Genomic DNA, 24,273 nt, shown 5'->3' with positions numbered 1-24,273 from the left:
CAAATGCCAAAGGCTTAAATAAACGAGAGAGGTAGAGGCAGAGAGAAGAATAGAAAATTATTCTTAAAACTTAATTAAAGGGAAGATATTGTTAAAAGAACTTTTCTTTTTATAAAAAAAGAGTTTTTCTTTAAAACTAAAGCTTTAAATTATGACAAAATAAATTGTAGTAAATATCACAGACAACAATGACAACTTTTTGTTTAAACATTCTGCCAATTTGAATACTTATGATGATGAATGCAAGACTTGTTTTGATTAAACAAAATAAATTCATTTCAAGCTTAATTATCTAACAGGTAAATAATTTAAAGATTAACTTTTAAAATGTCTACTTGTTTACACTTGAAAAACAAATATTTTTGTTTAGTTTTAATAAAATTTTATTTAAATTTTATGATAATTTTCAAAATCTGTAAAAAAGGGCCAATGTTTACATGAAAGTGTTTTAGATGAAATTAAATTAAATGAAAAATAAATTTATTCAAAACAAAATTTGAAATAAAATATATTTTGCTAATTTTTCTTGTGATAAAATGAATTCTTAAAGTTATCTCAAAAATATACAAAAAAAAAAACTTGAGTTTTTGTAAAAACAAAGAAAAAATATTTTACAATTCATAAATAACTCTTAACAAAATCATTGACCCAATTATTATTATTATTTTTTGTTTATTATTTATAGGCATTATATTTAAAATTAAAATTGCCATCACTGATCACAGTTTAATTTGTCATAAAGTTCCCTTTTAATCACTCACTGTCATTCGTTTTTTGTTTTTGTTTTTTCTTATCATTTTCTCTTTTAGTAAACTCTCTTTCGTATACAAAAGCCTTTAGAAAAGATTTTTATGAGAGAGTAAGAGGGGGAAAGTTAAAAAGAAAAAAAATAATATACATAAAAATAAATAAGTAAAACTAAATTTGTAATGTTGATAATTGCTACACAAAATTGTTGATGATATTGCAAACAGAAAAGAAAACAAATTAAAAAGAAAAAAAAAAATAATTACAAAAAAATAAAAAAAATTCTAGTTTAAAGGGAAAATTTGTTGTTGATTAAAGCATAAAAAAGCAAAAAACAAAATAATATTTACAAAACTAATAGTAATGTTTTGGCTTTTTTATCTCTGTTATGTCTTCTTCTTTTTGTTTTAGTTGTTGTTATACAAATCTCAAATCTTTTATACACATTAAATCAATACATTTCTGTAAAAGGGGAGTGGGGGGGTGTTGGAAAGGGGTGGGTCGTGGCTGGTCAATCAATAATAAGGCTTACTTATCTTAAACGAAAATAAAATATGTTTGTTTTCATTTTAATTATAATTTAAGTATTTTTTTAAGTTGAATTATGCTGCTGAAGATCCTGCTAATGTCCTTTTCCTGTTGTTTTTTGTTGTTGTTGCTATTCTGTTTTTGTAGTTAAGGCTACAGATGTTGAAAAGCTGTCTGTTGTTGTAAGATTTTAAGGCTTTGTTGGTTGAACTTTTTACTCCATGTTGTTGTTGTTGTTATATTTTTATGTAGAGTTGTTGTCTCGCAAGAGGAAGGCAAGAGTAATAATATTTTGTAGTTGTATCTTCCTTTTCTGTTTGTGTTGCCGAAAAAGCCTTTTTGTTGTTATATTTGTTTTTTTTTTTTAATTTGAGTCTTTTGGTTTTAGAAAATGTCTTCTTCTTATTGCATTATAATTTAGCTTTTTCTTGTTATTTTGCAAAAGTATTTTATTTGGTGGGCTTTTTTAAAATGTTTTTTCTTTATACTTTTTACTGAAATAGTTGTTACTGTCATTTAAGTTTTTTTTGGTTTTTATTATTGAGTGTTTCTTATCATTTTATTTTAAATTTAAATTTTGTCTTTAAAAGTCTATTTTAAATATCACTTTTTGAAATCAAATTAAGTAATAATTTATTGTTGTTGAGGGAAATTTGTTGAATTTGTTTTTTTTTTTGAGATTTGTTCATTATTAATTTTCTTTTGTTTTTTAAACTATTTCCAAACTAATGTTTATTGTTTTTGTCTAGCACTTTTTGTTATATTGTAGATTTTAAAGATTTTTCTTTCTTTGATTTTTTTGGTTTCAAATTAAATTAAATAAAATTATTAATAATTTATATAAAGTCACAGTTGTTTTAGAGTTTGTTTGTTTTTGTTGTTTATTATAAATTGATGATTATGAATTTTGCATTTTTTTGGCATTTTATTTTTGTTGTTTTTGTATGTTTGTTGTTTGTTTAATTTAAAATTATATGATGATTTAGTGTATTTTGCATTTGTTTTTGTTTATTTTAAAGTTAAAATATATTTTTATTTTTAGTTGCTTTGTAATAAACTTGAGATCACAAGCACTTGCCTTTCAGACAGACAGTCAGACATACCAGAGTAGAGTGTTGCCCACCATCATCCATCCATCCATTCATCAGATGGAATAAATTCTATTATTTTTTCATTTGGGATTTATTAATTAGTCCTTAGCAACTCTGCTGCGGCTGCTGCTGGGCATAGAGTGATGATTTTGGATTATTGTTTGTTTTTGTTTTAATATGTATACATATATTTTGTTGTAATTATTGACGGATTTTGTTGTTGTTGCTGTTAAAAAAGTTAAAACATTGTTTGCGGTTGCTGTTACTGTTGTTGTTATTGTTTCTTTAAGTTTTATTGGCGTTTATACTTTATTTTTATTTTAATTGAGTTAAAATATTAACAATGCGGTTACGATTGCACATTTAGCAACAATTTCAAATTGTGCGTATCAAAATCATCGAGCAGATTTCGCTTCGAGGACTTGACCACATGGCCGCCATAACTGTGAGAATCATGAGCATAGCCATGGTTATGGTGTTGTAGATGATGATGGGCATGATGAGTGTGATTGGGAGTTCTGGCAGAGGCGGCATTTAAAACACTCTGGAGGCCGGGGCCAGCACTGCTGGCGACCGCCTTCTCGGCGCTCTTACTACCAGTCCAATGTTCAGGTGGTTTGGGCAAAGCAGTGGGTGCTGGGGCATCGAAACACTTGCTGCCGGCAAAGTGAGTGAGGGCGGTGGGAATGAGAGGATGGGTAGGTGAGATCTTACCACCGCCACCAATACACAGCAATGGGCTAGAGTGCTTGGAGCGTGGCTTGCGAGCCGAGTTGTTACCTCCACTGCTGCTTGATATAGTGGGTGATATACTTAGGCCTCCACCCAAAATTGAGGCGGGCGACTGACGTTGATGGTTCTGAGGTGATCGCTGCCCATCGCGATACTTTTGCGAACTGCCGCCACTGCCGGAATAACGTTTGCCTCCACTGCCCGGCTGTTGTTGTTGCGATTGGTAATGATAGCTCTGGTTGTTGTTAAAATAGCTGCCACTATCGTTATGCTGCTGTTGGGGCGAGCGTCTCTGCTGCTGCTGTTGGCGTTGTTGCTTGCGCATTGAGGCGAAATAGCCACTGCTGCTACCATTGCTGTTGGAACCAACGGATGATACACTGGAGGAGCTGCTGCAATTTGAGCTGGTTGATATGGCCGAAGACATGTTGCTGCCGGGAGGAGAACTACTCAGCATCGGCTGGTGATGTTGATGATAATGATGATGATAATTTGTACTGTTGCTAGCAATACTGTTGGAATGTGCACTAAGGGGTGGTGTTGATGGTGGTGAATTACCGCCGCCGCTGCCTCCGCTGGTTTTAACGGCTCCTCCTGCTCCATTTTTTGAACGTATTGATGCCGCCGCCGCCGCGGTTGCTGCTGCTGTTGTCATTTTCAGATTTTTACTAACGCTATTGTGCGAGTATGTCATAGTACAATTTTTATTGTTTTCCGATTTGGTTCTTGAGTAATTTTTATACGTTTATGTTTATTTGTTTTATTTTATTATTTTTGTAATCTTTGTCTGATTATTATTATTATTTAATTGTTCTTTTCAAAATTTTGTTTGGATTTTTTGTTTGTTTTTTAGTTTTTTAAATTAATGCTTAATATTTAAATATCACACACAATAAAATCAACGCTTATTTAAATAAATGTTTTTTGTTTTGTTTTTTTCTCTTCTGCGAGTCCTGCTTCTTTTCTTTCTTCTCCTACGTCGTCGTCGTATGTATCCTTCAAGTTCTCGCCACACTTCCTTAATTCCTTCTTCTCTTCTACGTCGACTTCCGACTTTTTGCTTCTTCTTATTTACAATATTATATATAAGATTTGTTTATTATATACTTTTCTATATATTTTTGCTTTTTATATATAAATTATTATATTATCTTTTATTATTATAAATTTAATCAGTCTGTTGATTTGTTTAAACTTTTTTTGTATTTATCCTTAGCTAACGCTTTATCGTCGTTATCTTCTTCTACTTCTCTTTGTCGTCACTGGCGTTAACTATTGTTAGAACGATGATTCTCCAATTTATCGCCTTTTCTTACTGCTGCTTTTCTCTCTTTTCTTTTATATTGATGTATTTTATTGCGCATTAAATTTTGGTCCTTTATAGATGAAAATAGGTTTTCAGGATGATGGGGAGAGAAAAATAGAAACCAAAGAAAAAAAAAGGAACTTAGTTAAAAAATTACTTAAAAATTATAAAAATATATAAGTATGTATGTAGTATAATGAAAATTTTCATTACAAAAATCACAATTTTTTTGTTTGTTTAATCTCTATATTATGCTTTAATATTTTTATCACATTAAAATTAACTTATTGAAAAAAATATGCCAAAACCTAAAAAATACGTCGTAAAATATTTCAGCACGTTGTCATATTACAGTTTAAAAATCATTGCTTTAAGCACAGTTGTATATAAGAGTATTTTAAATTAAGGTAGCAATATTAGAAAGGTTTCAAGTAAGTAGGTATTAGAACAATATTTAATATAATAGTTTTTATTATAATATAAAAAACATTTTATATATTAAATCTTAAGCCTATTCTGTATTAATTTTAATTCAAATTAATGTTCTTTAATAGTTCTTTTAATATGTTCTTTAATAGTATAGAAATATATAGTACCTATATTATAGAAATATTTTGAATATACCAGAAGCTATCAAGATTTTAATATAAAATAGGTATTTATTAACATAGAATTTTGAATCATAATTTAATATTTAAAACTTATGTACAATTTAATTTTTGTATATATCCCCTTATTCAGAAACAAAATTTTTATTTTATAAAAAGTTTATTAAACAAAATTTCAATACAAAATCTATTTTATAAACCGTTTATGTTTTTGAATAAGGTGGTTAGGATATTACCATATTTCTCAAAATTAAAGCTCTATATCTAATATTTTAATTTCTTTTTCTTTTTTAAAGTAAAGTTTTCATAAAATAACACATTTTTCCAATAAAAATCGGAATTAAAATTTTGACTTGTTAAACACTATCAAAATTTTTAAATTTTTTTTAATAAAAACATAAATAAATTTATTATAAAATAAATACCCAAGTGATAAAAACATACAAAAATTGATATATTACTAATTATTTTGTTTTTACTAAATTTCAACAAAATGAAAAATATTCTTAAATCTATAAATATTTGGATAATAAGAACGTACTTATATGTACCTATGTATTTTGAAAATTTTGATTAATTTTAAGAAAAATACTGAGAATTCTTAATGCATAGGCATATCTCAAAGACTAATTTATTATTTAAATATTTTGTATTTGAAAAATACAGTGAATTTATAGAAACTAACCACACTTGATATTTATTTTCAAGTTTTTAAAAATTTATTACAGACAAAAATATTTTTATTGAATAAAAAAATGTTAAAATTTTTGTAAAAGTTTCAGTTAAATGTTTACATTATGAAAAGTAGAAATGATTATAAAAAGAGGGTAGTTTATTATTGTCTACTCTACATAAAGTCTACTACCCATATATAAACATAAGTATATATTATTTATGTATAAAAAAGAGGTATATAACCAGAAGACTAGCAATAACAACAACAAATTATGTTTGCTTACACGGCAATAACTTTTTTTACTACAAGCTGGGAGAAGAAAAAACGACCTCCGATATACAAATTAAATATGAAACTTGGCAACGTAGCCATTTGCAGTCTGTAAATGTTTGTAGCAGTATGTGTTTATGTTTGTACTCAATAACGTATAAGCTACGTTGCCACTTTTACTTTACTGTTTTTTTTATATAAAACGTGATTTTCTAGCACTTTTCCTGCGTTAAACACAAGAAAAAAAACAATAATAATCGATTTTTGCCTAAACATCATTCAACTTTTATAAAAAAGTAATATAAAGCAAAAACTAAATAAAAATACAAATAAAAACATTTTAAAAATAAAAACAATAATAACGTAAAAATAATAGATTTTTTTGTTGTTGTACTTACTTTAGACTTTGTAAACCATTTAGTTTCTTGTTGTCGTCGTTGTTGTTGTTGTTTTTGTTGGTGTCGTCGTTTTTATTTTGATTAAAACCGTAGTAATGCTGTCTGTCTCTTTCTCACGCACGTATCTTGTAAATTTGTAATAAAATTCCCAGAGTAGTGTGTGTTGTGAGAAAAAAAACAAGAGATGGCTAGCTTCTGTTGTTTTTGTTGTTCTTGCGTTAAAATACACAAAAAAAATTAAATAAATGAAAGAAGAAATCACCTTCGTTACGTAGTGGGAAATTTTTCGAATATCACAAAAAAATTTTTTACGAAACTTGAGGGAATTTTTTCTTCTACTTTACAAAGTGTTTTCTGTATAATTTGAAGTGTTGTTTCAGCAATATTGATTACGCTTGAACACTCGTTGTTTTGTACAATTTTATTTTTTAGCTTTTTACAGAAAAATATTTATTTCACTTTGTTTTGTTTTCTTTAGCTCTCAACCTCAATTTTAACTAAAAAAAAGGTACCGAAGAAGAAACAAAAAGATCACACTATTTTTGCTTTTTATGAAAAAACGATGATAGGAAATTTTTTATCTTTTGTATGTATGGATGTTTTTTTGTTTTTATTTTATACTGTCTATATTGCAGATTTGAATTTTGTACAATTTATATGCTGATGACGGTTTTTAGATTGTTTTTTGTATAACTGTTTCTAATTTCAGCTTTAATTTCCGCTTTACCGACGTTTCCGCGTTTAAACGAGTAAAACTCACAAAATATTTTTAACGTTGAAATTGTTTTATTGAAAATTATTTCAACGATTTTAAAAACTGTATAGTTGTTGTTTTTGTTTAACTTTAATTATTAAATTAATTTGTGTTTTTTTGATAGCTTCACTCGTTGTACTATTTTCGAATTAAACTTCTTTATTTAATTTTCACCACATACATATATAAATAATAGATATCTACATACATATAGATTTTCTTTTATTATTATTAAATTTGTTGTTGGTTTTGTAGTATTATTAAATTTGATTTGTTATCACTTATTACAAATTATATTTAATTAATAATAATTATAACAGATAGATTACTATTATTTTTGTGTATTCAAACTTTGAAATTTCACTTAAATATTTTTTTCTTTAAATTTTTTTTTTATTTTTTCAATATTGTGTGTATTGCGTATGTAACGCCTTCTCCGAACCTTATACCATGACTCTTTCGAATAAACTTAAAAACGAAATGACGAAGCAGCTAGTTTTTATCAAAAATATACCAATTTTCGAATACCTACGAAAGAAAGAGATAGACTAAAAACTTCCGTTGAACATGTGTTGTTACTCTCTATCTCTCTCGCTCTGGTTGGTGGTTTTAGAGTAACTGATAAGTGAATACAGTTTAAGAGTCACTGCTTACACAGTTATTAATTAACAGTGCAGACTGACAGGGGAAAATTGTGTGATGAGTTAAAAGGGTAAAAAACAATAAAAGTTACGTTGCTCAAGGGAAAAGTACACAATATTTAATTGATTTGGTCTATTTGGTCATAAAAAATATATTAATTTAACAAAATAAAGATTTATTTTAGAATATATGTTACAATCAATATTAAGCATTACTCGAGTTTTTAAAACTTATTTCTTACAGAGCTGTAAAATGTTGATACATTAATGTTATATGTTATGTAAATATAACATACAATTTTAGTTTTTTTTATCACATTGAGGTCAGGTACGCCGTTCTACCTGTAGTTGATATATTTTAAATTTTATCTCTGTTTAAACACATGTCTAAAGAGAAAATGTTATAAAAAATTAACACCAACAAAAAATGCGTTAATTTTCCTTTTCAGCTGCGTACCAAACGGGAAAATGCCTGAGGATTCTACGATCTTAAATTTCTGTTTCCACACACTTCTTATGGGAAATTGAAATGCAGGCAGTATAGTTTTAAAGTAAATAAACATTTTTCACATGATGTCTCTTATCCTTTTCAATATTAATTTACTTTTTTCCTATTCAGTTCAGGTTTGAAAATTTATTTTTATCTCTATATAGAAAAATACCACGTAAGCACATATGTACAGTACTTGGAAACATGTTTAGATAAATTATAGAATAAAATCTTAGTTTTTTAGTTTGACTAATATTTTCAATCACTCGAGTCAAATTTATGCAACGACTCATTCCTGGTTTACGATGAGTTATGTATTAAATTCTTTTCATGCTATGACAGGGCGTGGTATTGGGGACTTAATTAAGGAGAAAAAAGTTAATTCCATAAAAAGTGAAAATTATCAAACATATTAAAAATCGTTTGTAATCTCGAAGAAAAGGAATTAAAGTTGACAGATTTGACGTTTAGGCGACATATTTTATAAATGAATTTCGAATATGGCAAAGAAGTGTTTTTTGAGTTATGGAGGAATGTTGAGGCCAGATACGAAATCAGCGCAGTTTATTTATTGTAAAAATTTCGATGCAGACAACAACGTGCAATTTGGACTGTGTTAGGTCCCACATGAGGGATCATTCTTTGGGAGCAGCCCTCCCAAGGAATGAACCAATACATCACTTCTCTCAAATACCCAAAATGTTAAAAACAAAAAGACAAGGATTCAAAATGGCTAAATTACCAAATTACGAAACAGGGCTATTGATTATGAAAACTTGAACGTAAGAAGTATTATAGGAAAGGAAGAAGAACTTCTAGAAGAGGTGAATGGATCTAATATTAAATACCTTGGTATACTATATTCTTATTAGCGATTACAATATGTAAGTTGTTTGTTAATACGTACCTACTTTATGGAGATTTACATATACAAGTAGTCCCATAGTGATACAGATGTTGAAAACATTTTTAAAATATAATTCTGAAGAAAATTGATTTTTAAGTAGCTACGGAAATCTATTACCAGCAGCTGTAATTTTAACAAATTTCCCTAAGAAAGGTACATTTAGCTGATTACTAACTATTCAACATTTTCGTCTAATATTTTTTTAAACTCATACGTGTTTGTAATGATAACACAGGTAAATTGTTTTAAAATATTTAAGAAATTGAAAGTGCATTGAGGAAACCAATAGATTTGTGTATCACCTATGTATGTATGTAGAAATTTGCATACTTTTCATTGAAGGAGCGTATGCGATGTGCCTCTCTGAAAAATGTCTGTTAAATATCTTAAACTATGTTTGATAAAAGAGTTTTTGATTTTCCTGTAACTTCTTTATTTCCCTAAGATTAAGAAATATTAAAAAACACAAATATATTTTATTTTTTCAATTAATATGCATTTATTATTATTATTTTTTGGTATTTAAAACATGCATTTATTTAAAAAGGAAGAAAGAATTGTGAGTGAGTGTACTATTTCAAATATCAAATTTTTGAAAAACATTTTTTTGTATTTTTTTTTTTTTTGTTCAAGTGTATCAATTATTACAATATAATTTGTTATTATTTTTAATTATTTTTTTTTGTCAATTTAACATACATCACAGCAAAAATTTATATATTGTTTTTTATTTTTTTAATTTATTTAAGATCTAAAAAGAGCGTAAAGTGTGACAAAGGGGAAGTTTTAAAATACAAAAATTTGTTAAGTATTTAAAAAAAGAGTTAATAAAAAAATAATATTTAACATAATATGAACAATTTCTAAAAAAACATACTAAAACTTATGGAAAATATTGCTTAAATTATAATAATTTTAATAATTGGTATTAAAAAACACAAACTACTTTTAGGGTTTTGAAAAATTTAATTAAAATAGTAGATTTTTCCGCTTTCATAAGTTTTCTATAAAATACATACTTTATAATTGCATATTATTTTTTGTTAATTTTTTTAATTTATACATATATAAATCTAAATACATGTAAATAATTATTAGTGCACGTATAAAAATTACCTTTTTTTGTATTTTTTATTTTGTATATATATTTTTTTTTAATTTTTTTCGTAAAACAATACCATTTATTTGAAAGTTTGAATATTTTGATTAATTTTTAAATATATTTATATATTTTTATGTTTGTTTTATAATTGTTAAAATCTAGAAAAAGCACAACACGTTTACAAATGGTCTTTTGGAAACACCATTTAATCTAGTTTATTATTAAGTTTTTCTTAAATTTTTATATGAGTAGTTTATTTTTTATAAATTTTGTTTTATTTGAATGCTAACTCGTATTGGTTTAATATTTTAAAATGTTTTTAATAAATGTTAAAGAGGTTGAGGCAAGATTTAAATATTTTGGTAATTGGAGACATTTTTGAAATTGTAGAGATTGATCATTTTGTAGTAAATGCTGGTTCACACTTGTAAACTTTTGATTTTGCGTAGTCTCAGCAACAAGAATTTCTATATGTAAACATTATGGAAACTTCGAAAGAGAATTAAGAAAAAGTTTATCAAAAAATTGTATGTTGGTTATGAGAACAGAACTAGAACTGAACTAGAACTGAACTAGAACTGAACTAGAACTGAACTAGAACTGAACTAGAACTGAACTAGAACTGAACTAGAACTGAACTAGAACTGAACTAGAACTGAACTAGAACTGAACTAGAACTGAACTAGAACTGAACTAGAACTGAACTAGAACTGAACTAGAACTGAACTAGAACTGAACTAGAACTGAACTAGAACTAAACTAGAACTGAAATAGAACTGAACTAGAACTGAACAAGAACTGAACAAGAACTGAACAAGAACTGAACAAGAACTAAACAAGAACTGAACAAGAACTGAACTAGAACTGAACTAGAACTGAACTAGAAATGAACTAGATATGAACAAGAACTGAACTAGAACTGAAGTTAAAAGCAATTGAACTTGTCGATGTCCATTTGTGGATTCATATTCACAAAACTAGGAGATTTGTATAACTGTATAGATGTGAAAATCCTCAAACAGTTGAATTAAAATGTTTCTTATATTTCTTTTCAAAGGAACCACGAGTTGTATTCCATTGCAGTATTTTTGTTTTTTGGTGATAGTATTATAAAGTTTAAAATAATATTACTAAGTAAATCAATAATAATTATAAAAAGGGAATTTGGTTTAAGTGATTTCAAAAACTATGATTAAGATTAAGATCAAATCGTTGATTTCGTAAGGTTTACTTTAGTCTATAGGTTACAATTATGTTTTAATTCAAATATTATTTAATGTATTTGTTTGTAGTTTTGTTTTTTCTTTGTTAAATATTTTTTTAGCACAAAAAAGCAAACAATTTTAAGTTCAAATTTTGTCTTAAATATTTCAAAATATTATAATAATTACTGTTTATTTTGTAAGTTTTTGTTTGTTTTTTTTTAATATTGAAAAGTTGCATTATAATTTCTTTTGTTTGTATTTTTTTCTGTTTTACATACATTTAAATATAGTATATAATAAGACTTTTACATAAATAAATACTAGTTGCAAATGGAGGGCAGGAATCATTTTCATAATTATTTGTTGTTGTTTTATATTAAATATTAGTATCTTTTTTTTAAATTTATTTTGCTTGTTATATTTTGTTATAGTATGTATAATTAATTTTAAATTATTTTGTTTTATTTTTCGTTATTGTTTTGGTATTAAGTTGCTAACATTAAAATCTTTTTGTTTTCTTTTTCTTTATTATTTAATTTGTTTAATAATAAACTTTCTACTCTAATACACACAAGTCACATGTTAAGTATTTGTTTTATTTCTTTGTATTGTTTTATTTTTTTTAATTATTAAATCAATCCATAAATATTTTATATAAATTTTAAAATAAGAAAAAAATATATAATTATATTTAGTTTATTTCTGTTTATATTTTTAAGAACTGTTAAAAAATACCAATAAATATGTCTAATATATATTTTGTTTTTAATATATATATTTTTTTACTGAGAACAGTTTGTTTTCTTTTAAATTTTTGAAAGTGCTTTCTTTTTGTTTTTTAATATATAAAAATTAAATTTTAATTTTAATGCAATAGTTATTAATTATATTTTATTAATTTGTTGTAGTTGGCCTAAATTTTGGTTGCTTTTGCTACTTAGGTTTAATCTGTTAAGTCTGTTTTAAAAAAGCCATTTGGTTTAGTAAAAAATTGTTTTTTTTTTTAATTATAGATTTTTTTGAGGGGGGAGGGGGAAATAGATCGCTTTTATGTTTACTAATTTTTATTGTTTTTTTTTAATTTTTTTTCAATATTCGTTAAATTCAAAAAATGAAACTCTATAAATCACCATTTATAAATGTTAAAGTGTTCTTATATTTTAAGGATTTGCTTGTTTTTGTATCTTCTTTAATTTATTTAAACAAAGTCACACTTAAAATATAATTTTCAAAGGATTTTGTGATTTTATTTCCAAACAGCTAAAAATAACTAAACGATAAAAAATTATTTTTTAACGAGATTGAATAATGAACGAATTATGAATTTGAGAATTTTTAAAGAATTTAAAGAAATCGAATGATTTGCAAGATTGTTTGAAAACTAAAACTGATTAATACGGATCCTTTATATGGTATTGAATTACTTTATTTGTAGACTTTGCATGGAGATTTTGAAGCGCATTTCTTCAAGACAAAAAACTTTGTACAATTTGGTTACTTTGTAATTCATATCGAATTGACAGATACAAAATTTTTAAACAAGAGAAAAATACGTAAGAAGAATAATTAATTTCACTTCGCTTTAATACTTTACGATCGTGTGTGTTTTCCATTACGATCATGGTTACATTTGTTATCGTAGTTACGGATCGCAATATGATATTGCAAAACGTGAACATTTCAATTAAAAACAAATAAAAAAAACTTTTAAAAATGTGATTCTGAATACCAAGTTTTCAATTTAAGGTATTTCCGATAGTATTTCAAAATCGTTTTTTAAAAGATTGTTGAAAACAGTTACGCTGTACAGTCGATGGTTACGATGAACGTACGACGATGGTATTTACATAAATTTTTACATTCGTAATACAAATTTGACGGAATGCCGTTATAACAGCGCCATTTAAAAAGGACATTTTAAAATTTTAAGGATATGATATTTCTTAAAAACTTGTAAAATATTCTGAGGTTTTTCAGATTTTTATTGAGCGCAGCTATTTCATTCTTTTTAAAAACGTATGCTTTGATCTCTGGTTTAAAATCTTAATCTCCGCTTATTGTTTTACGTGTAGATATTATGCCAGTAATATCTGTCGATTAGTAAATCGTTTCGAAAATGACAGTATTAACAAACACAAAAATGGTTACAAAAATTTCTTCAGAAAAAAAAAACGAAAAACAAAAATCTTAAAATTTCAACTGAAATTTATAATTTTATTTAAAATGTTCACAATTTAAACTAAAAAATAGTGTATAATATGTATGTTTGCATGTAAGTTTGTATAATATTGTATTTAGTACATAAAATATATTTCGTATATATGTTTCAAGAAGTTGTTCTTGGTTTTTTTTAAGCAAAATCTATTAATGTTAAAAACTAAAGCTTTCACAACAAAATTTAATAAAATAGTTATAATTATTTTGTGATATTTGATAAAAAAATATGCATATCTAAAAAAATCAAACAAAAATTAATAAAAAATTAAAAAAAGACTATAATATTATTATAATAGTTGCATAGTTTGGTGGTATTGTAAGTGGACTACATAAATATAAAGTGGACATTTTGAACAATTTGAACACTTTTTTTATTATTATTAGGATTATATAATAAATTTATATTAAAGACAGAGCGTTATGTACTTTAAAAACTTCAGTTTCTTTTAAAATAATTATTTCATATACATTAGAGAAAAGTAAAATAAAATATTTAGTAGAGCAATTAAGAAAAAAATATATTTTGTGTTTTCCTTTTTTTTAAATATTTAATACACATTTTTCTTATGCAATTTTATTTGTTTTTTTAATTAATTTTTAATTCTAATTGTATAGTGAAGAAAGGGCACAATAATTAACTTGGTTTTCCTAATATAATTAGAAAACTTGGTGGCAAAATATGTTTTATCATTATTATTTTTAAACATTTATTTTTATACTCGTCTCTAGTTTTTTTATAATTCAGAATTAGCAAAAGGGAAGGAGGTTTGTCCACAACTTTAGTTATGGTTATTAGATTGGAGTTAGTTGTACAAAAATAGCAGAATCAAAAGTTTACAAAATTAAAGGATACACCGAATTTCGTTGTGTTGGTTTAAACATCGGTCTGTCTGTTTTTGTTGCGACAGTGCTCAATGGGCTTGTGTTGTTTGACTGTTTGTTGGGACTGTTGGTGTTGTTGTAGCAGCACTTATAGCATTATTGGTGTTGTTATTAATTGTTATATTATTGTTATTATTTGTTGTGGTATTGTTGTTGTTTGCTGCTGTTGTTTGATTTGTTTGTGATTGACGTTCTGGATTATCAAAATAATCTGAGGCATTGCCACGGCATATGGGACAAGTTCGGTTGGACTGCAAATATTAAAATAATACATTTTAGATTGAATTTTTTTGATTGCACAAAATCAAATTTATACACTTACCCTTAACCATTTGTCAACGCATTTGGCATGGAACTCATGAGAACATGGTAATACACGTAGTATTTGGCATAATTCAAAATCACACATACAAACTACACAAGATGTCTGATCGCCTATAAAAACACGTAAATATGTATAAATAAATTTATACATTTGCATAAATATAAATTGGGAAACAAATTTATATTTCTATCTATCTATCTCTCTATCTATCTATCTATCTATCTATCTATCTATCTATCTATCTATCTATCTATCTATCTATCTATCTATCTATCTATCTATCTATCTATCTATCTATCTATCTATCTATCTGTCTATCTGTCTATCTATCTATCTATCTATCTATCTATCTATCTATCTATCTATCTATCTATCTATCTATCTATCTATCTATCTATCTATCTATCTATCTATCTATCTATCTATCTATCTATATCATTTGTCTTTCGCTCTTACCATTATGCGATTCCGGATTGAATTTATAACTTGGTAACTGTTCAATTTCATTACGAGCCAATCCACGGGGTTTAGCTTCACCTAAACGTTCGGCTAAACTTAGCAAAGCTTCGTAGTTTTCGGTTTCATTGGAATCAGTAGAGCTAAGCTCATGTTGGTTATAGGGCGACAAGGGAAACATGGCCCTAAAAAGAAATAATGTTTCAATAAAATATTCGAAAACAACTGTAACATTTCCTTACAAGAAATTAAGTAAAAATCCTGGATTTATAATGCCAGTTGTTTGTATTTGAACTGGGGTAGCTTGATGTGGACCCAAAGCTTGAGGTGGCAAGACATGCCGGTGAGGACCATGTGGATGATTGGCGGGCCAGAAGCGTGTAATGCGGCGATGTGGAGGGAATGTACGTCTCTGTAAAGATTTCAAATATGAAAACATACTTTTAAAAGTTTTTTGTAATATTTACTCACTTCTGTAGAGATAATAATTTGTTGTGGTGCAGCCGAAAGCTGTGAGACCTGAGCAGCAGCAGCGGCGGCTGCTACTATGGAATGTGAATGATGGGCCGCTGCTGCAGCCGACATTGAAGTCAAATGTATGGGAGTCGCTTGCAATTGAGGCACAGTAGCTACACCCTGAGCGTGGTGATGGTGATGACCACTAGTTGAATCTAACGATAAACTAGCAACGGCTGCTGCAGCAGCATCCGAACGCTGTTGTTGTGTTAAATGGGTAGTATTTTGATAATTAGCTGCAGCCACTGTAGCAGCTGCTACCAAAGCGGCAGCTTGTTGCGACTGATGCTGCTGTTGGGCTGCTGCTGCCGTTGCTGCAGCCAAATGTTGTGGAGCTTGAGCGACTTGTAGGGGAGCACTGGTGGCTGCTGTGAAGCCGGTAGCATTCGATGCAAACTGGGCATGGGGGTGTGAATTGCAGGCAGCTTGAGCAGTGAAGGGTTGTGTATATATACTGTGTAGATGACAAGGAGCTAGACGAGGTTGTGGTGGTTGAGCAGGATACGTGCAAATCGAGGCCCATATGGGTTCGGCATGACGTAGTGACAAACTAACGGGAACTTGATTTATATCAACCATAAGAGGTGGCGGTGGTGGTGGCAAACCAGCTGGACTTTGTGCTTGTTGATGATGGGCGGGTGGTGGAGTATGAATTAGAGCAACCGAGGGACCGGCATTCGCATTGGCCGCTGCAGCAGTTAATTCCCAAGTGGAACGATGTTGAACAGGCTGTTGCTGTATATAATGTTGGTTGACATGGTTAGTCTGCAGTGCTTGTTGTTGCTGCTGCTGTTGTTGTTGTTGCTGCTGCTGCTGTTGTAATTGTTGATTATGATTATGCTGTTGGTGGGGATGATGATAACCATTATTGAAATAATTAGAATTTTGTGCAGCCGAACTAGAGTCCCTGAGGCGTGGTCGTCGTATAGGTGGGCTTCCCTGTTGTAACTAAAATTATTATTGATATACTATATATGTATGTAAATATATAATTATTATCTGACAACTTACCAATACACGCGGAGAACGTCTTTGCTCCCAAATAGCAGGTGGTGATTGACTGGGCATACGACCCGAAATACGTCTTCGTTTTCTTGAAGGACTGTCCGATTTCAGGACATTCGTACCATTTAAAGAGTTAGTAGAACCTGATATACCACCTCCCGATCCAGATGGTCCATCTAATAGCGATGATGCCCCAGCTAATGCTGAAGCAGACGTTGATGGTCCATTATTAAACTGATTTCCATGGTTGTGATAATATTGCGAACGATTGTATGAGTTATTGCTACCGCCACCATTACGATTGTTGTTCCCCATAGAAAAATTCGAATTGCTTTCGCTATTATCCGACATACGAGAACCGCTGCTACCGGCCATATTATAACCATCCATGTGCTGTTAAATATTCATAAAATTTAGCATTCAATTGATAAAAAAATAAAAGAAATTCAGATTCTATAAAAAACTGAAATAGACATGAACTAGATGGAGCTCTAATAAACATAATCTTGCACTCACCAAATTGCTAACACCATTGCTGTGACCATTTCGATCACATAGTCCTGAGTTTGAGGCATTATTGTTGTTGCTTATGTTGCTACCATTATAATTTCGATTGTGATTGTAACGATCACCAAACTGATGAAAATCACTACTGCGATGTGTCATCGCCATATTGTTGTTGTTATTATTAAGATTGCTGCGTCGAAAACTGTTAAAATCACTACTGGCGTGTAGATTTATTCCCCTGCGACCGTTATAATAATTTGGTCCATGGAAATGTTGTTGTTGTTGCTGTTGCATTGACTGGGAACTTGAGCCACCCGATAGCTGTTGTTGTTGCTGATGGTGATTGCTATTGTGGTTATTGTTTAAATTAGCAGTTGTTGTTACCGAATGATGGTGTTGGTGTGATCGTGAATTTGTTGATTTTATATTCGTTGTCGTTGTGGATGGATTAGTTTGTTTATTTTTTGTTGTAGATGTTTGTAAATTTACACAATTAGTTGTTGGTTGGTTGTCGGAGGCATTGGAATCAGCAACATCAATGTTGTCATCATCGATATCAGTTGGTGGAGAGGACATCATCGTTGTTGTTGATAAGGAAGACATTATTGTATTACATTGTTGAGATTGTTGGCGAGATCGTTGATGATGGTGGAGACGTTGTTGGAGATGGCATTGTTGTTGTGCATGTTGAGGAATCATGTCATTACAAGAATTTACATTCACATCATCAGTACAGTTACTATTTGTTGTTGTATGTAAGTTTGAAGTTGTTGTTGAATTTGTTAGCGGAAGGGGGGATTGGTGATTAGTTGGTGGTGAAGGTGAAGTTTGTTGTGACAATTGGACATTGTTGTGATAATGGTGGTGAGTATGAGAATTGTTGTGGTGATTTGGATGATGAGAATGATGTTGGTTATGGTGGCGTTGTATATTATTGTATTGAATTTGAGGATGGTGTTGTCGATTATTTGGAGGAGAGGAGGAAGAGGAAATACTTGTATGTTGTTGTTGATGTTGTGTATAAGGACTATTACTACTATTATTGTTAGTATTAGCATAAGAACTACTAATGCGAAGGTGTTGCCGGGGCTGTGTGTGACACTGGGTATTAGAAGAGGATGGTGGTATATTTTGGGCATTTGTTTGACTAAGGCGTGGGGACATAATGAGATGATTTGTGTTGTTATTTCGAGCACTATTCGGCGATAGAGCTCTTAAAGTTAAACGCAAATCCGGAGAGGATAATAGGTTAGAAATCTTCAAACTATTAGTTTTATTTACATTCACAATCGTACTAATTGAGGTGGGTTGTAAATTTGTTATGTTTGACAAATTTCTTAAAGGTGAAAGGGACGATTGTTGGGATTGATGGTGAACTAAAGGACTAGAACAGTGCAATGAATCAGAAAAATTATGAAGTGATGTCAACAAGTCAGAGGAAGCAGTTGACGAAGAATACTGATTATGTTGCGGGAGATCTGAGTGTGTTGGATAGTGACGTTGGAAATCACCGCCACTATCACTGCTACTATTAATACTATTCTGATGGAGGTGGTGGTGGTGATGGTGGTAATTGTTTTGATGGTAGTGGTGATAGTGATGATGTTGGTGATTATTATTATTAGCATGATTTAAATGGGAATTATTATTGTTGTTGTTATTGTAGTGATTTTCTTTGCTACTAGTAGAACAACTTCCATTATTACTTGTCTGTACATCGCTGGTAGTTTGATTTATATATATTGGGATTTTTGTTTAAGTTTTTTCAATTTAAGTCAAAAATTCAAATTAAATATTTTTTATGATTTAAATTAGTTGTAGTTAAGTTTTTATTTTTTTAATTTAATGCAGTGGTAGAGTGGGTGGTAGTATTGTAATTGAAAAAAAGTATATATAAACAAACACAACCCAATAATAGTTATTTTTATTTGATTATGCATTAACATTTACAGTAATACATATATGTAGTATATATACGTATGTTAATGTATATATAATTTTTGATTTTTTAGTTTTTGCCACACATACATATAGAATAAATATTTGTTTCATTTTATTTGGTTTTTGTTTTTTTGATTCAATAAATATATGAAGAAGAAAGAAAAAACGAAAAAAGAAAATAATATGTAATATAAATGCCAAAATGCAATATTAAAATTAGTTAATAATTGTTAATTAATTAATACGTTTATATAAAATTTATTATATACACACATACAATTAAACAGTTACAAATTACAAATACAATTTAATTAATACTTTTGGTGTTTTTTTTCATTTTTCTATTTAATTCTTTTGGTACTTAAAAAATTATTTATATTGAAATTATAATCAATTCAATTTTTGCATAAACTGCACACTACGAATTACAATGTAAAGATTTTTAAACCAAAATAGATCAACATGTATTTTACTCAAAATTAAATTTTGTAATGCAAACAGAAAAATGTGTAAATTATATAATAAAAATGAGCAAAAAATTGTTGCTTTTTAAATTTAGTAACAACAAAACCGTTTCGGTAAGAACTACATTAGAACTGAAATAGAACTGAACTAGAACTGAACTAGATCTGAACTAGAACTGAACTAGAACTGAACTAGAACTGAACTAGAACTGAACTAGAACTGAACTAGAACTGAACTAGAACTGAACTAGAACTGAACTAGAACTGAACTAGAACTGAACTAGAACTGAACTAGAACTGAACTAGAACTGAACTAGAACTGAACTAGAACTGAACTAGAACTGAACTAGAACTGAACTAGAACTGGACTAAAACTGAGGTAGAACTGAACTAGAACTGAACTAGAACTGAACTAGAACTGAACTAGAACTGAACTAGAACTAGAACTGAACTAGAATTGAAATGAAGCTCAACTAAAACTTAAATAGAACATATTTAGTCATACTGCTCTAAAGAACAAGTTATGAGAGGAACAATCAAAATCTGATTACTGTTTCCCTTTGATATTGTATTTATACTCCTCAAACATTTGACACAATTTTGTTTGTAATTAAAGGTTTTAAACAACAAAAAATATAAATTAGCAAACATTAATTCACAAAAGAAACATAGAATTAAAAATAGTAACTAATTAATTTGAAAAAAAAAACAATGCTCTTACAATTAGAAATATGTATATAAATATGTAAGTAGTATTAACGATTATATAGGAAGTAAATTATTAAATGTTAACGTATATACACACAGTTATACAAATGTTGTATTTACTTTTATTTTTTCTGTCATTACTGGTATTGTTGATATTAATATTGTTATTTGTTTTTTTAATTATTTATCATTTTATTAAAACATTCACATTGGTAATTTAAAAATAATTCTAAAGTAAGGCGCAGTGTGCAAAAAATGCAAAAAAAGTATTGAAATATAATTTCAAAAAAAAAAAACAAAGTAAAATAAAGCTGAGCTAAAGAACAATATGATCACATTTCTGTTACATATAACTAAAATGTTTATTTAAAATATTTAAATTATTTATATAGAAGAGGAAGATAAAACAAACATCCATGTGATCACAGTATCTTATAAAATACAGTTTTTAAACACAAATACAATAATTTTGAAATGTTACTTTTTTTAAAGACATCTGGGAATTAGCAATGAAAGTAGAAAGGAAAACTACAAGCGTGTGTAAGAATATTTAAAAGTGAAATATTAATTTTGTAAATTTTGACGAGAAAAATGGATGAATATCGTAATTAATATTGCATATACTATGAACATATGAAGATATAGTGTAGAAACAAATTCTATTCTCAACAGTTCTCGAATATTAAAAAAAAAATTTAGATTAACGTATGAGTGATTTTAATTATTATTTTTATTACTTATACGTTGAAATAAAATTTAAAAAGTTTAAATGTATTTGTTGAGGCAATTAATTGAATGTTATTTTCATTTTAAATTATTTAGACAAACTCTAAATTTTGTTATTAGTTTACCAACGTATGAGTAATATTAATTATAAGTCATATAACTCACACGTTAAATGATAAATTGCCAATATCGTATATTCCACAATGAAAATAGTTAAGGAAACATCTATTCTATTTCACTTTTAAATATTCTTTTTTGTTTTTTTTTTTTTTAATTTAATTGTATGTTTGTATTTGTACTTAATATTTTATGTTTTTAAATACATCTAAAAATTATACATTACTAATATTTAAATTTATTTAAAATATAAAATCTATATTTGGATAAAGAGAAAATTTTGTAAATAGTTTTATTGTTATAGTTTTAAAATTATTCTTTTATAACATTAACCACAGTACAGTAAACTTATTTCTTTTTATTAATTAGTTCAAACAAGTTGAAATGCGCATTAAAGTGAGCAAATTAAAAACAAATATTGAAAAAATAAAATAAATATATAAATAACATTTGTTAGGGAGCTTTAATATGTATGGCCTAATACAAAATGTTAACAACAGCATTGTTAATTAGAAATATCAATGCGTTATTAAAATGTTTTAGTTTACAACTTCGTCTATTTATTTCAAAACCAAAGAAAATATTTCAAAATCTTCTTATATGTATGCATGTTTGTATGTTTAATTACTTTTCGTTTTACCCACCATTATTTCAAATTTATTTTTATTCGTTTCTTTTTTTAATTTCCGTTATTTTTTTATATAAATCATAAGGAAGTGATGTACATTAGTAAGAAAAGAAATGTAGTTCATGGTTAATTGGTTTTGCGTTTATTTTTGATATTGTTTAATGTATTTAATTGTATTGAATGTATTTAGTATTAAGTAAGCCAAGTTCTTATAAAAAAACAGTCAGGCAGCATTGGTTATGTGCAAAAACACACAATGGCAGTTAAACATTGTGTTTAAATGAGTGGTAACACTAAATATTTACTAGTATTTATGACAAAAAGAAATTTACAATACATAATAACTATACTACGTAGGGATACTCACAGACTGTTATGCTATAAATAATATATATGACTCTACGAGTAGAATTAGTTTAAATTAAAAAATCTAAAATAGATAAATATATGAATCAGAACTTAAGGTTTACGAACCAGTACTATTACAAATAGTTGACATATGTATATGGAAACTGTTACTCTAATACTTCAAAAAAGTTGACAAATTCGAAAACTTTTAGTCTAAAAGGGGATGTTTGTTCTCGCTACTCAGGCATAGGTCTCAATAAATTAATATTTACTCTTCGCAAGGACTGACTGACACTTTTAGAGTTGAGACTGGATCGACTTAGTTAATATAATACAACTTATAATGTTAACATTACGTTGTTCTTGGCAGAGTAATTTATAGTTATTCCGCTCTGGTCTAAAACAGAACTTTATCCAAATAAGGCCTACACCTAACTGTTATACTTTTGCAGGTTTAAATATATAAATTTCATATTTTCAAAGCAACAGCCACCGATTTATAGTGTCAACTCCTCTAGATTACTAAGGGCCACTTAAGTGACGATTGTCTTGCTTTTTTAAGTATAAACAAATGCGATATACAACTTTACAACGCCGATTGTGAATTGTACAATTATTTGGTAAACGGATCAACAGTTTCAAGTTAGGTATTTTCAGTTGATCCTTTCTTTGTCATATCTTTATAATATACAACGTGAGTATCCCGAAAGTATGTTTAATTATTATTAGAAAAAAGAAACTACATATTAGAAACATATTAACTAAATTATTATGGTTATTTGTTTGTATTTTGCAAATTTTGTATATTAAATATTAATAGTAGTAGTAGTAGTAGTAGTAGTAATAGTATATGTATGTATATTAAGTATTATTATTATTATTTTGTAATTTGTAATGAAAAATAAAAAGCGGACAATAGAAACATCCTCTGACACAATAAACAATCAAATTATTATAATTACTATTATTATTATTATTGTATTAGTAGAGAAACCCATACATATCAATTTAATTTAATTCAATTCAAATTCTATTTTATAAATAAATTAAGCACACACAAATTAGGCTCCTTAAAAAATGTTATAATACGAAAATAAAAATTAATGAAAAATGAAAATTTTACAACAAAAACTAAAAGAAAGGACAACACAAATTGTTTGTATTATAACACGAATAAAAACAAAAAAGAAAATTATAAATGTATAAGTAATTAAAGCAAATAACTTTTGATTTTAAAGTTTGTAAATCTTTTAAGAAGTTGCTTTAATTTTTAATATTTCTGTTGTTCAATTAAGCAGCTGATTTCAAAACAATACAAATTTGAAATTACGTTATCAATATCATTTCATTAACTAGTTTTAAAATAAAAAAAGAAATGTTTTATTATAACATAACGGAAAAAATATGCAAGAAAAGCACTTTTTAGTTTTGTAAGATCTTATGATCAAGTTTTTTTCTGTCAAAAACATTATGAAATTAGTTGTGAAATGTTAAAACTTAAATAGTGCGTTTATTTCATTTAGAACTATGAATAGCATTCGTATAACATGGACAAAATTCTGATATTCGATAGCGATCGAAATTTCAAATAATTTCTTTTTAACATTGTATTAAGATTTAGTCAGAATTTACTCACTGACTTGACTATAAATTTTTAAAATTTTTGTAAAAAATTTCACAATTTTTTAAAACTCGAAACTACACTAAGAATTTTATATTTTTTTGTAAAATTTCAATTAAAAAATTTAACAAAAAGTTCAAGAAATTAGAATGTTTATTGAAAATACGAAATTTTAATAAATTCCAAAATTTGACATTAATTCATTTTTTCTTTTGAATTATAATTTTCACTTAACATCTAAATTTTATTATAATTTAGATTTTAAATTTCAAACTTTCAAATTTTCAAGTCCAAATTTAAGCAAAAATATTAGGTCGAAATAAACGCAATATTTTTTAGATTTATAAATATTAAAAA

The 24,273-nt window shown here is 27.5% G+C and overlaps 2 protein-coding genes across 6 annotated transcripts in view; both read right to left on the bottom strand.

Moving 5' to 3' along the window:
* Positions 1–2,276: 2,276 nt before the first annotated feature.
* Positions 2,277–7,395, bottom strand: LOC111690248 (MOB kinase activator-like 2). Its single transcript, XM_046948807.1, has 2 exons — positions 6,357–7,395; positions 2,277–4,474 (listed from the first exon to the last, which is right to left on the bottom strand). The coding sequence occupies exon 2, from the start codon at positions 3,790–3,792 to the stop codon at positions 2,716–2,718; it is 1,077 nt and encodes a 358-aa protein (XP_046804763.1). The 5' UTR covers positions 3,793–4,474; positions 6,357–7,395; the 3' UTR covers positions 2,277–2,715.
* Positions 7,396–12,357: 4,962 nt separating this feature from the next.
* The window catches only part of LOC111690275 (homeobox protein 2), a 38,650-nt gene continuing 26,734 nt past the window's right edge, over positions 12,358–24,273 (bottom strand). For 2 of the 5 annotated variants that reach the window (XM_046950134.1, XM_023452727.2), the window contains exons 3-9: positions 17,373–19,083; positions 16,863–17,249; positions 15,807–16,799; positions 15,578–15,747; positions 15,336–15,520; positions 14,877–14,989; positions 12,358–14,805 (exon numbers count right to left, since the gene is read on the bottom strand). In XM_046950134.1, coding sequence (XP_046806090.1) covers positions 14,584–14,805; positions 14,877–14,989; positions 15,336–15,520; positions 15,578–15,747; positions 15,807–16,799; positions 16,863–17,249; positions 17,373–19,083 — 3,781 coding nt within the window. In that variant the 3' untranslated portion in view covers positions 12,358–14,583. The remainder of the gene's footprint in view (positions 14,806–14,876; positions 14,990–15,335; positions 15,521–15,577; positions 15,748–15,806; positions 16,800–16,862; positions 17,250–17,372; positions 19,084–24,273) is intronic. The other 3 variants (XM_023452729.2, XM_046950135.1, XM_023452731.2) reach the window with 3 other exon arrangements.

Source organism: Lucilia cuprina, chromosome 4 (assembly GCF_022045245.1).
Source record: "Lucilia cuprina isolate Lc7/37 chromosome 4, ASM2204524v1, whole genome shotgun sequence".
NCBI classification, from domain to species: domain Eukaryota; kingdom Metazoa; phylum Arthropoda; class Insecta; order Diptera; family Calliphoridae; genus Lucilia; species Lucilia cuprina.
The sequence above is the reverse complement of the archived record's forward strand: the minus strand, read 5'-3'. Positions and strand labels throughout refer to the sequence as shown.